The 13407-nt window shown below is 50.9% G+C and overlaps 2 protein-coding genes across 3 annotated transcripts; one reads left to right on the forward strand and one right to left on the reverse strand.

Annotated features, from left to right (window-relative positions):
- Positions 1 to 184: 184 nt before the first annotated feature.
- On the forward strand, positions 185 to 2137 carry LOC117837656 (uncharacterized). The gene is made up of 4 exons (XM_034717385.2): positions 185 to 501; positions 600 to 772; positions 880 to 943; positions 1714 to 2137. The coding sequence occupies exons 1-4, from the start codon at positions 297 to 299 to the stop codon at positions 1920 to 1922; spliced, it is 651 nt and encodes a 216-aa protein (XP_034573276.1). The 5' UTR covers positions 185 to 296; the 3' UTR covers positions 1923 to 2137.
- Positions 2138 to 6465: 4328 nt separating this feature from the next.
- On the reverse strand, positions 6466 to 9850 carry LOC117836226 (transcription factor MUTE). Of its 2 annotated transcripts, none has more exons than XM_034715612.2 (5): positions 9471 to 9850; positions 9099 to 9334; positions 8312 to 8749; positions 7809 to 8192; positions 6466 to 7031 (listed from the first exon to the last, which is right to left on the reverse strand). In XM_034715612.2, the coding sequence occupies exons 2-5, from the start codon at positions 9138 to 9140 to the stop codon at positions 6942 to 6944; spliced, it is 954 nt and encodes a 317-aa protein (XP_034571503.1). In that variant the 5' UTR covers positions 9141 to 9334; positions 9471 to 9850; the 3' UTR covers positions 6466 to 6941. The 2 variants fall into 2 exon arrangements, with proteins under 2 accessions (XP_034571503.1, XP_034571504.1); XM_034715613.2 differs by having other exon boundaries at positions 9425 to 9850.
- Positions 9851 to 13407: the final 3557 nt, after the last annotated feature.

Here is a 13407-nt window from a genome sequence, read left to right on the forward strand (position 1 = left end):
TCTCCCGAACATTAGTGCCATTTCCAGCTTGTGCACCAATCTTCTGACTTCTGAGGAGGAGATGGGAAGCATCCCACATCCAGTTCTCGAGTACGTGTTCCAAACAAGTAGCCATCTCGAACTCGTCTCGAGAAGGCGCTTTCCTTGTGAGAAGCCGTAATGACTGGACGCAGAACCAGCTCCGCTAAAAGTGGATTGGATAGGAGGCAGAGAGCAGAGCGAAGAACACTGCGGCACTGCTCCTTCCCGGCGCTGCTTATCTCCCGCTCCCCCCTCCAGCGCGTCGCCAACTCGCCATGAACACAGCCATGGCCACCACTTCCTTATCTCTCCAAGGCCGTCCTTCGCAGGCCCCGGCCAAGAAGCTGTCCTCCCCGTTCCTCGGCGCCCCGGCCTCCTTCCTCCGGCCACTGGCGCCGGCGTCCAGCGCCGCCCCCTCGCGGCGGACCCTCGCCGTCAGGGCCATGGCGCCGCCGAAGCCGGGAGGCAAGCCCAAGAAAGGTCTGTGCCCTTCGTTTTCTTCGCCATTCCTGAAACATCAGAGAGGACCCATGTTTTGTTGCGCCTAAACCGTTGTGCTTCGATTCTCCTGAATGCAGTGGTGGGCATGATAAAGCTGGCCCTGGAGGCCGGCAAGGCGACGCCGGCGCCGCCCGTTGGACCGGCGCTTGGTGCTAAGGGTGTGAACATCATGGCGTTCTGCAAGGAGTACAATGCCAAGACGGCCGAGAAGGCGGGTTACATCATCCCCGTCGAGATTACCGTCTTCGATGTGAGCTGAATACCTTCCATCCTACTATGTGGTTGTCTGAAGTCTGAACATCGATTGTTAATGTTGGATAGTTTCCTTAATGCTTTGCCTTTGCTTTGCTTTTGCAGGATAAGAGCTTTACATTCATCTTGAAGACACCGCCGGCCTCAGTCCTGCTCCTCAAGGCTGCAGGTGCGCACCCTGTACATTAGCATCAATCTGCTCATAGTTATACATTCATCAAATTGCGCAAATTACTAAAGAAATTGGACATTTAGGAAGAGGATTGTGCTTGATTGGTATTTTTTTCCGTGCGTCTTTGGGCACGGGTTTGATGAAATGGTATTTATGGTTTGTGCAAGGTCAGCATATTGGATTAATAATTCAGCATGCAACTTTTTCGAACTAAGTTTATACCGTCTACATGTTCTTTTTCACACAGACATGGTGATAAAATACTGAATGCACTTGCAACTGAATCAAGTTCAGAGTTAGTCAGCTGTTGCACAATGAGTCAGTAGTAGGTGATGGTAACAATAAGCCTCCCATTCTCCACAAACCAAGATATAATCAGATGAGCAGCGTTTTCCAGTACACACGATCATATATTTTTGATGTGACTGTGTTTCAAGTCGAGACCTCTATTTCCCTTATCTCGTGAATTATCTCATGAACTTATTTTCAAGTTTGTAAATTTGGATATCCACCATAGATGTATAAGTTGCATGGACTTATAAAAAATGTTTTTCCTTTTCCTTTTGGCATGTTAAAGTATACCCATGAACTACAAACTACAACAATGAACAAATTAGTGCCTCTAAAATGCATACCCTTTCTAACATAAGAACCTTTTGACTGACAACCAGCTATCTTTCCCTTGCGTTTATGTTGATGCAAATGCTCTGTCTTCATTTAAGCAAGCAAATGGTTCCTTACCTCATTTTCTCAATCTTGATTCTTAGGCGTCGAAAAAGGATCAAAAGAGCCACAGCGAGAAAAGGTTGGAAAAGTAACAGCAGATCAAGTCCGTACGATAGCTCAAGAGAAGTTGCCGGACTTGAACTGCAAGAGCATCGAGTCTGCTATGAGGATCATCGCTGGCACGGCTGCTAACATGGGCATTGATGTTGATCCTCCAATCCTTCAGAAGAAGGAAAAGGTCATCTTGTAGTCTTGCTGGCACCCGCAGATCATATTACCAATGGCCTTCTGTAGATTATGCCCTCCTTTTTGTTCCTCAATTCGCTGTGCCAACTTGAAGTTTTCGTCTGGTGTGAGTAACCTTGTTAACCAATCCAGTCATTTGGTGTAGATGTTCAACATTTTTTTGCCAAATCCTTCTATATACAACATCTGAAAGGGGTATTCCAAGCCTTTGTGCACCAACGTTTTTTGAGCCAGTCCAAGCCTTTGTGCATACTGCATACCAACGTTTACCATTTATACTGTTTCGAGTATATATTCAAATCTGAATCTCCCTTTTTATTTTCTTATTTTATTCTAAACTACTCCCTGGGTTTCCAAATTGTAAGGGTATACGTGGTGAAACAGAGGCCGTCCCAAAATAAGTGCTTAGGCCAGCCCCAACCCAAAGTGTATCCATAAGTAGTGTCAATCTTGCCAAATCATCAAGATATCAATCTTGCCAAATCATCAAGACATCAATCTCTAGAAACTACATCAGCTCTAGATGTTCATCTTTTTTTTTTATTTTGCGAAATCCTTCTACATACAACATCTGAAAGGGGTATAAATAATTTTCATCACTTCCTCCCATACATGAATAAATGATCTACATGGTGACACACGTCAGGTATATATACCTTTACTTAGTAATTCTATATCAATAATGACATACATAGGTAATTTAGAATCATATATTTGTTTACTTTTGAACATTTATGTACAATGAACACGCAGACAATCGGATTAAGATTTATATGCTTATGTTATGTTATTTTTAATAACGACGTACATGGATATTTTAAATACAAATTTAGAAAGATATTTTAAATTATTTTTCTGATGATATGTATGGATAATTTAGATGAATATTATGAGTTACTTTAAAATTTTATAACGAGGAGGTGGGTAATTTAGATATCGGCTTAGGGTTTAATTTAGAATATTTTCATAATGATAGCTAGTGGTGGGTAATGTTTTTTAAGAAAATATAATAGATCAATGGCTATGGTTATTAGAATCTACATGATTGATACTGCATGTTTTTTATTTTTGTGAGAGTTTCCTAACCGTCTTGTGAAAATTAACGCGGAGTATCCAATTGAAACACATAGCTAATAATCAAAATTGTCCTTGAATTTTCTCTCATTTGTTAAATATGCTAACCCAATACTTGTATAGTTTAGAAAATAGAAATTTAATCAAAATATAATCAATTAGATCTAGCTATCTGTTTTTCCTCATGAGGTAAGTTGCATGTTTTCCCCGATGCAACGTGACGTGAGATAACGTGACATCTATGCGGCATCTTTTCTTTTTTCTAATGGGTCTGTTTTCTAATACAATGTGAGGCAGCATTTCAGGTACCAATAACTTACCATCACAATGGCATTCTCTAGATGGCACTCACAATTATATTCTCTAGATGAAACTGCATATGCTGAGCCTGTCATCAATTACTTGCTATCCGAGATGCCCGATGATTTTTCTCCACGTGTGAGGAACTGCAGAATTGCCACGATCGGAGATGGCCGGCGTTAGTTTATACTCCGTGCGTGAGAGGCAACTGTGTGATTATCGTGATTTTATCTATTTCCGATTTATTTTAATTAAATCAATGGCTGTGATTTTTTTAAAAACTCCTACCTCATATGGGTAATTGGACTATTGCTTTTTATAATGTTAGTGGTGGGCAATTTTGATGCAAATTTAGGGAGTTGTTTTAATTTTTTTATAACGGTATAAGTGAGTAATTTAGATGAAGATTAGAGGTCACTTTAGTTAATTTATCTAATGGTAGAGGTGGGTAATTTAGATATGAATCTAGGGGTTACTTTATGCTATTTTTATAATGGCAGAGGTGGATAATTTTTTAGAAAACATAATAGATCCAATGGCTATTATGATTTTAATCTATCGAATTGATGGCTAGATGTTTTGCTTTTTTGATAGAATTTCTAGGATTTCTCTATTTTTCTAGAGTGTCCAATTAGGATCCTAGGCGGCTTCATGTGGTAGTTTCAAAATGAGTCTCCAATTAGTAATTTAGTAATAGTTAGATGGGACACAAGGAATACCCTTTATTTCTAGTACCGATGATACCACCACATCTCGGAAACTTGTGGCAGTGTTTAAATCATCCTTGGGTACACCATCTCTGAAGAAAAGATGGTGAAGAAAGGTAACTCTTTTGTTTCTAGCTGGTGGCAAATTAAAACCATAGATGCTTTATTGATGGCAAATTAAACCCATAGATGCTTTATTGATATCATACTTTGTGTGAACCTCGTACATCAGAGATGGTGCTATATATAGGATTACTGGCTTTTATAGTTAACATGCCAGTTCCTCATTTGTAGGGTAACAAGGATATCCCTGTTCTATTTCTTTAATGGTTAATGGTAGCTTGGCCGTAGAAGTGAATGCTACATCCTCTGGGAAGATTAAAATACATTCGATTGTTAATTACTTGAGGTTTTCCTATAAATGTAAGAAAATATACCAGGCGCACTTTTCTTTGCAAAACCACCGCGCGCTTTTGTAGACAGTGATAAAATAGAGTAACATCATGGCATTCCCTTTCCCTCAAATGTTGTTGATTGTGTATAGCTGCTTGGTGACAATAAAAACACACTACTGACCCGTTGTTTGTCGTTGGTACCTATCAGGTTATCATTTTTAGGCTTGTAATGTTCTTTGTAATGTTCTTATTAAGGGGTTCCTAAGGCTAACTGTCATGTTTTTCTAACAGTATCTTAACACAGCTGAATTTGCAATCCTAGGACATAAGATTTTTCTATGAGGATTTAATCATTGGATGGGTTCGTAAGGCTTAACTTAATATCCATGAAATTTTTTATTTTAAAGAAAAAAAGACCATGGGAGCAAAACTCAAGAAGATTTTGGAAATTTAGTGTGCACCTTCAAATTTGGCATCCGAATTCCACATAACTTTCCACAAAATTTGCATGTGGCAGTTGTCAGTGAATTTGCAGTAGCTTGAGATTCCAAGTACTCTCAATAACTACTAAGTGCTAAAGGACACTGAACTCTGAAGTGCTGGGATTGGCATATATAATCCGCTCCTCTGAACCATGCTGGAACCAATCACTGACTAACAGTCCACAGCCACAGGTCGTCTGAGCTCTGAACCGTTTTAGCTTAACCTGTCGGCACGGTCCCCTACTCCCCTCCCCCTCCCCCGGCAAGACTGTGGTCGCAGGATTAGTGCCCGTACCACGGCTTATCACTGCCATTACTGCACAAATCGCTCACATGATGTTTAGCTGCGCTGTCTGCTCTCTGCTGCATCTACCGTTTCGTCTCCGTCTGGTACCTCCCTTGCCAATTAGCCATTGCCGCACCCACTCCGTCTTCAGAGTGCCAGTTAGCTGCTGCCTGACTGCGCCCGGTGCAGTACCTTCTTCGCTTTTCATCAGCCGGCTGGCCTGCCGGCAGTCCGGCACATCACGCGTCGCCGTGCCGACGCAGCTGCAGCGTCGAGCCAGCGTCGTCGTATTGCGTCATGCATACTGCATGCGATGGAGCCCAGCAGCATGGCGACTTGGCGAGCGAGATGAGAGAGGAGCTGCCGCCCTGGCGACCTGGCTTTCTCTGTGAAATGAGTTGAGAGTTCCGTCCTGAGGAGAAAACAAGAGCTTCGCCATGTGAAAACTGAAAAGAGCGGGAGAGGAGATGGTGTAGACACATGGGTGACTTCACGCACGTACGCCGCCGAATCATACGCCGATCGCTCGTGTCCCGGCGCTGGGGGAACACCGCACGAACGCACGAACATTGACCCGAGCACGGCGTGCACAGTGCCGCGGCAGGTTTCAACTAGTGCTACAGGCTACAGCTGCACGCACGCATGGGCCGCCGCGCGGCACGGCGGCTTTAGTTGCTGGGGGCAGCACGCCGATCGCCGAGAATGATTCTGCGATGCGGAACTCGCGGCGCGGGGCGGCACGGCACGTCTCCGGCTATCGGCGCCTCGCGCGCCAGGAGCCCAGGAGGAGCAGGCGAGCATCGATCGGGGCAAAAGCTTTCGCGGCGACGGACGGCAATGATGGCATTGGCGCGCGTTTTGACCAGCAGCTCATAGCCGCGCCGTGCGGCCGTGCCGCGCCCCGCCTACGCGAGCCTGCGCTGCTCAGCCTCAGGCCTCAGCCCTGGTAGTGTGGTAGGCTGGTACAAAGGAGTACATGGCAACCACACCCGAAGAGGCAAAGCTTGTCCCCCCACCCAAAGAGTAACAGAAGCTGTGCAGCGGCAACACCCAAAGGACACGACGCTGCACAGGGTGCAGACGCGCGCAGGGATGGGCATCAGGGCATGAAATGCGGGGAGAGAGAGAGAGAGAGAGAGAGAGAGAGAGAGAGAGAGAGAGAGAGAGAGAGAGAGAGAGAGAGAGAGAGAGAGAGAGAGAGAGAGAGAGAGAGAGAGAGAGAGAGAGGGGGGGGGGGGGGGGAGGTCGATGCTGCAGCCAGAAAGTCGCCCAACGGAACTATACAGTGTTCTGTGTTCTACGGTAGACGGAACCCAGCGTGCAGCTGGGTAAATCACTAGTAAAAACATCGTGCGTGATTTTATACAGCGTACACACACAGGAACTCCATCACTAAGACAAGGAAAATCTGCAATGCAAGCTCTCCAAAGACAAGGGAAAAAAAAAAAACTCCTACTGGTGTCCTGGTAGCCAGCTAGCCCTGCCACGCCAACACTGTTGTACTCCTCTCCCTTCACCCTACTGCAGTGTCCTGCTGTGCTGGTCGTGGCAGCCAAGTAAACAAGTCTTTGGAGCCGCATGGCATGAGCCACTGCATGCGGTGCAGCCGTTGCCATGGCCGCACCTGCCACGCCACGCCATGCTCGGTCCCCGAGCTCTCTACGCCAGCGCCCGCGTCGTCTCCTCCTCTGTGCCCGCGCCCGTCGTGTACAGTGTACACCGCCTCTGACGATCTTGTCCAATCGTCTCCGCTACGTGCTGCTGCCGCCGGCGTCGTCGTCAGCAGCATGTGCCACCGGCGTAGGCGAAGATCTGGTGCACCACCGCCGCCACCTCGTCGGCCGTCGCCACCTCGCACCCTTCCTCCATCTGCACGTACAACCCAGAGAACACCATTCACCATTAGCTAGAGCTTCGGGATCGCGCATGCACGGCACACAACACAGCCGGAGCAGATTCCGAGGACAAGGGAGAAAAAGACAGCCGGGAAAAAGAGCTAATCTGTCTGTACGTGGTACCAGCCTACCAGGGGGCTCATCGTATACGATCACTCCATCTACATACTCCAAGCCTGCCCAACGGAAACGTACGAGACCCACTGCGCTCCTTTCAGAGATCTCACGCAACGCTACGCTCCGGGAGGAAAAACAATCAGTTCGCTTTCTGCTGCCATCATGCTGCATTGCAGTTTTTTTTTTCAGGTATCTCCTCAGCCTCTGTATGATAGCCTGCTACAAATTGATGACAATGGCACTACGTGATGCAAGTTTTCTGCCAAATTTGCATCCTGAATTTCTTCTTCAGAAATGCCTGTAATTATTTTTTTTGAAAAGTTGAAATGCCTGTAATTAAAGATCATGCTCTAACTGGTACCATGGAGGTGCAGCAAATGTTTGCATCTTTTATTTAAAACCAAATGCATCCTAATTACTCCGAGTGATTTTTAACCATGATTTTTAAAGGATAATAGGGTTTTATTGTATTAGAATTTGAATTATGTGAAACTAGAACGCTACAAGAACGGGAAAAGGTACCGTTTGCACCTCGCAGTAGTCAAATGCATGAGTGAGGAAAACGAGGGAGCACGCACGTAAGTAACGGAAGTAAACATGACAAGACGTAAAATCGACGTGACATTTCGCTGACCTTAAGGTTGAAGCAGTACACGACGGCGTCATGCCCGACGGAGGTGACGGCGAGGTGCAGGACCGCGAGCCGGAGGTCCTCCAGCGCGGCGACGGCGCGCACGAGGCGCCCGGGCCAGCGCCGCCCCGCGACGCGAACGCGCACGTGCCCGCCCACCGCGGCCATGGCCTCGACGTCCACGCCGGCGCCGCAGCAGCCGCGCGCCTCCGAGTAGCTCGCGTACTGCGGGGAGACGAACACGCCGTCCGACGAGGCCGTCGCCGCCGTGCCCACCGCGCCAGCGGCCCCGCGGCGCGCGGCCGCGGCCGCCTGCAGCGCCACCAGCTGCTGCTCGAGCTGCTTCACGTAGTCGATCGCACCGCCCACCACCGTCGCCTGGTCTCCCTGCATTATATTGCAATCGCATGGATGGTCAGAAACGGAACGCACTATTGTTTGGTAATGGACTAGGGATAGAAGGATGTTTGCATTGCATGGACGATGGGCGTGCATGCATGGCTTACGCGGGGGATGTAGCTGGAGGGGATGAGCGAGCGGAGCGAGGCGAGGTGGTCGTTCATCAGGCGGCGGCGGTTGCGCTCGACGGCGATGTGCGTCATCCGCTGGGTCTCGGCCTCCTCCGGCTTCCGGCGCTTCTCCGGCGGGGGTGCGGCGCGCGTCCTCGGCCTCGGCCGCTTTCTCCGCCTCTCCGCCCTGGTCGACGGCGCAGACGACGCCACAGGGGCTGCCGCAGCGGCCGCGGCTGCCTGCGTGACGCAGCTCTCGAGCAGGTCGAGGTCGGCGGCGGCGGCGCACGCGAAGGCAGCAGTGTTCCTCTTGCGTCCGTCCTGATGCCCTTCATCGACCATGACGCCCGCGCCCTGGAGCAGCGCCAGGAAGGGCATCTGCGCCGCGGCGGCCACGGCCGCGCTGGTGCTGGCCGCCGCCTGCGGGTCCGTCCACTGTTCCATTACCGCCACCGTCGCCATGGCACCGCCCGCGCAGGAACCGGCAAGAGAGGCACATCACATCAGCAAGGCAACCGAGGAACAGCAAGTACAGCGGCAACGCCATAAAAGAGCTGTGCTCGCATTGAATGGTGCGTGCGTGCGTGCCGGGCCGGCAGAGCTGCGGCATTAGGGAAGGAGGGAAGGAGCAAAGGGCAGGGAAGGGAAAGGAAGCAGCAGGTGAGTTAATACTCCATTGCTGCATTACAAGCTGCTGCTGCTGCTGGAAATGGAGGCTCCTCGCTCCGTTACTTGGAGGAAGCAGCTCTAGTGCGTCCCCCTGGCTCTAGGTGAACTTACTTACCAGCGAAGAGGCGATGGGCCCTTGCAGCTGCATCCTCTCCATTAGAGCTCGCGAGCCGTGTACAGTGGTAGCAATAACTGCAGCGACGAGTAATGAGCCCCTCCCTCTCTCTCCCCCTGAGGCGGTAGCAGCTGCTGGAGCCTGCAACAGCAACCTGCAAAGCCCTCGATCCCTTTCTCCCTCCGCCCAGCACCAGGTAGCTGTAGCTCCTCCTCTTCCTGCAGCAGCAGCTGGAGCTACGAGGGCAATAAATATGATGCTATCAGGATACTAGTAGTAGTAGGAAAAGAACGGTAGTATTTGCAACAGCAGCAGCAGCAGTGTACAATGTGATGGAGAGAGAAGGGCGAAAGATAGGCTCGGCCGGGGAACCTTAAAAGAGAGGGTGAGACTGTGAGAGGGAGAGGAGAGGCGGGAGGAGTTGTCTCTTCTCGAGCGTGTGGGGGTGAGTAGGCCGGGGTAGCCGGGTACGGCAAGATGAGAGGGGATTTGGATTTGGAGGCGAGGGGGGAGGTCGATTTGTGCAAGACGTGAATTATTGCTGGTGACATGGCGGCGACGGGGGCAGGGCTTGCAGATTTGTCGGGACCGAGGGCAGCGCCACCGTGGGGTCTCGGCCTCCGCCCTCCGCCCTCTTTGCGTCGCCTGCCGGCAGCCGGCTGCCGCTGCGGCCGTCTCCTGAGTCCTCCCCTCCCCTGGAGCTAGCCGTGCTCCGCCTGCGGAACCTGTTATATCCTCAGCTTTCTTTCTCCGCGTCGGCTAGCCAGCCGGCCCTGCTTTCTGCAGCTGCAGGGAGGTCTGCCCGACTGAGGCTCTCCTCGGCCACCGTGCTGTCCGGTCAGGGGTTGCCCACACCATTAATTGGAGGCAAAGCATGTTTCATTCATTTGAGGCAGAACATATGCTATCAATCAAAACCAAGGGGATTTGCACATGTGCTTTCTGAAAAGCACAGCCATCCCGTTGTAACTACTGTATAGCTAGTAACCACCTTAAGAAACCCTCTCATCATCAGCTGGTTTGGTCTCTGTTTGACTGCGCAAACGGCGTACGTGGTGTGCCTGCTGCTCCCACACGAGACACGATGCCCCACTTACATAAGCATACTCCTGTAGAAATTTGTGTATTTTTGCATGCCGCCGAAGTAGCATCACCAGCACTGCACAGTCGTTTGCATGACGGCAGAAGGACCGTGAAAATAGCGTAGTCGTAAGTACTCCTATAGCTAGTCGTATGCTGCAGTCCTGGAGAGACCGACCATCGATCGGACCACGTACTGGTGCTTAACTGGCAGCAGTCCCGCATAGTATTACCCTCTCTGCTGCCGCACGAACCTTCTTCAATTCTAGTATGCCGGTAATAATACACTCGTACATGCCATCATACCCGAGTAGTAACAGTTACGGAGCAAGCCAGGAGCTGTGCTGTACGAGATACTTATAGACAAGCAAGATGGATGAAACGAAATCGACACTGGTGTTTGAGCAGCGCGGGAACAGTATCCAAAGTTCAGAAACTGCATGCATGGACGACGACCAAACGCGTCACGAGATGCATGGCATGGCGCCGCGGCATCGTTGTTGGCATGCCACTAGTTCCCCTTTGTCTCGTTTCCTTTTTGTTAGCTCTCGACCATCGGTCGTCGGCCTCGTCACACCGCTGGCCGCGCCGCGATCGGGGCAGGACAGTGCAGGCGTATGGAAACCGCCTGAAGAATTGACATTATCGGATGGAGCCGATCGAGAGGAAGCACAGATCCTGCGTGCCACGGCGCGTACGGCTTGGAGATGTCAGGGCGAGCAGAAACGGAAAGGCCGGAGACTTTTGGTGGATGCGACACCGGGCGAGAGACCGCGAGGGGCGTCGTCACGCACGCTGGCGCGGCCGTGATGCCGAGCGACCTGAAGAAACGGGTGCTCGCCTCCGGAAGGGAAAGGGTGCATGTGGCGCAGGCGCCACGCGCGGCTCGTGTTGGAGACCGGGCGCCTCATGCGCAGGAGAAGGATATGACGGGGTGATGGATGGCAGTGATGGGCACTGATTCGAGAAAAAGGCACCAGATGTACAGCGCGAGATGTGTATGCACCAGCTGCAATCTGACACGGAAGCCTTCCGACTTCCGTGAACGGTTGCAAGGACCATGCTACTTACTGCATCATGCAGTCGTAACGTGTATCGGGCCGTGAATACAGCGTTCTCCTACAGAGGCCAGAGCTTTTACTGGACTGAAATTCACTGGAAGTAGTAGAACCATGCGTGCAGTGCATGGTCGTCGCTGTGGCAAACGTAGGCATGCATCCGCGTCGGCGCCGGGTACAGTGGGCGCGCGCCGTCGACGTGATGCAACGCAATCCCATCCCACGCGCCCGCTCCCTGGACGCCCGGGCACAGGACAAGCTGTTAGCCGGGTGGGTGCAGTGTGCAATCGCATCTCATTATTGGCGGTGATTGCGAGATGAGCCAAATCTTGGGCCGTTTGCGGTCTCCGACCGGATCTTCCCCGAGGCGAAAGCCTTTTCCCCTCGTCTCCTTCTTCCCCTCTGCCTGCCCGCGCCGCACACGGCACACTTGCTCGGCCCCCATGTCGTCGCAGCATGCGGTAACTTGTTTTCACCGCGCTGAGCTGTTTTCGCTGGATGCGAGCCGGTGGGAATACCGGAACAGGAGGCGTACAGCTTTTTCGACCACTGGCCACTGGGAGCGTTGCGCGCCCGAGGTCCTACCTGTGCCTTGCCTGCCGCACTTTATAGGGATTCGCGATATCTTCTCAGCTTTATTTCATGGCAGAGGTCGAGCACACGGTTCCACTCTTCTACGGTTCTACCTCAGCCTGTAGGGCCCGTCTAGCTGTCAAGGATTTTCCTCACCAATTCTCTCCCACGCCGAGCGAGGCGGCCGATAACCAAACGTGCCCATACTTGCTCCCACGTCCCATCGCTCTAGATCTGGCTTGTGGCGTAGCAGTTCAACCAGCTTGATGGTTGATGCATATCAGCATATGCATTGGCCATTTGGCCAGTTCAAAGGCAGAATCAAGATCACATACGTCGACAAGCAGCTTGAAGCCCTGAAGTAAGCAGTAAGCACCTTGTGTTGTGTCCATTGGATTCAGGGTTCAGACATCTGGCCTGAATACTTGCAAGTTTGTAACGGCACCGACCTTCGTCCTAGTTCCTACGAGAGCGAGCTCAGGAACACGTGAACGGGTAGTACAGGTCCAAAGCGGTAGTCATATAGAGGCATATACAGGTGACAGCAGGTAGAGACGACGGCCGTGCGTGCGTATACAGGTAGCAGCATTTCCGATGAAGTAGCAGAAGCAATAGGCCAGGCCATGGGTCTCCTCTCTCCCGAGTCCTGACTCCCCTGAGACCCTGAACTGAACCAAGCAACAGGCGACTGAGATGAGCAAGGAAGCGAAGGGTGGAAAGGTGTCAGCCGTAGCATGCAATGGTCGCTGCTCCTGCACTGCACTACGCTGTCGCAGAGACACGGAAATAATACACATACCTTTTTACCTTGGTTGCTGTTCTATACAGGTCTAAATTCTTTGACCGTTGTCAATTTTCTTTTACCATACCCTTTGCGTCAGCAGCCAGAGGCGGATGCAGCCATGGAGGAGTTGTCCAAAGGCTGGAACGAATGAATGATGCTGCGTGAGCATGATCCTTGGACGCATGCGGCGGCCGGACCGGCCGGGAAATAATTGGGGAGATTTGTTTCGGTTGCCGGGATCTGGTGACCGATACAGCCACCCATGCATGCCGCTCGCTCGGCTCCAAGTACCAAGCGGTACCGCACCAGTTTTAATTAGGCTGAGGTCTGCCTGCCTGCTCCGGTGAAAATCTCCTCCTGCCAGAACCCCCTCATGCTTGCTGGTACCACTACTACCACGAGTAGTCACTCGCCTCTGCAGCAGGTTCTATGCAACAAACACAAAGATCTAAAGATGAGAGGGAACATTTTGCCCAGCAGGGCAACAGAGATGCTAGTGCATGATACCACCTGCCTGGACCTGGCTCTCCCGTGCCCTCTTCCATACGGTTTCGCGCCAAGGCATGGCCGTTCCTTCTCGCTGATAGCCGCGGCACTTTCAGATGACCCTTGTGGAGTAAATGTAAATGAGGGTTGCTGACAACGTACCATCAGGCGAAGAGCTGTGAAGATGTGATGGATCTGCTCGCCGTGATGTGAGCCTGGCAGCCCGGCACCATTGCGAGACAAAGCAGGCAGCTGGACAGCAGGTAGCAAGGTAAGAAAACTCAATTTGGTAATCAAACCATTTGAAAGGAACAACTTTTACAAAAGA

This window comes from Setaria viridis, chromosome 9, assembly GCF_005286985.2.
Source record: "Setaria viridis chromosome 9, Setaria_viridis_v4.0, whole genome shotgun sequence".
Lineage (NCBI taxonomy): Eukaryota > Viridiplantae > Streptophyta > Magnoliopsida > Poales > Poaceae > Setaria > Setaria viridis.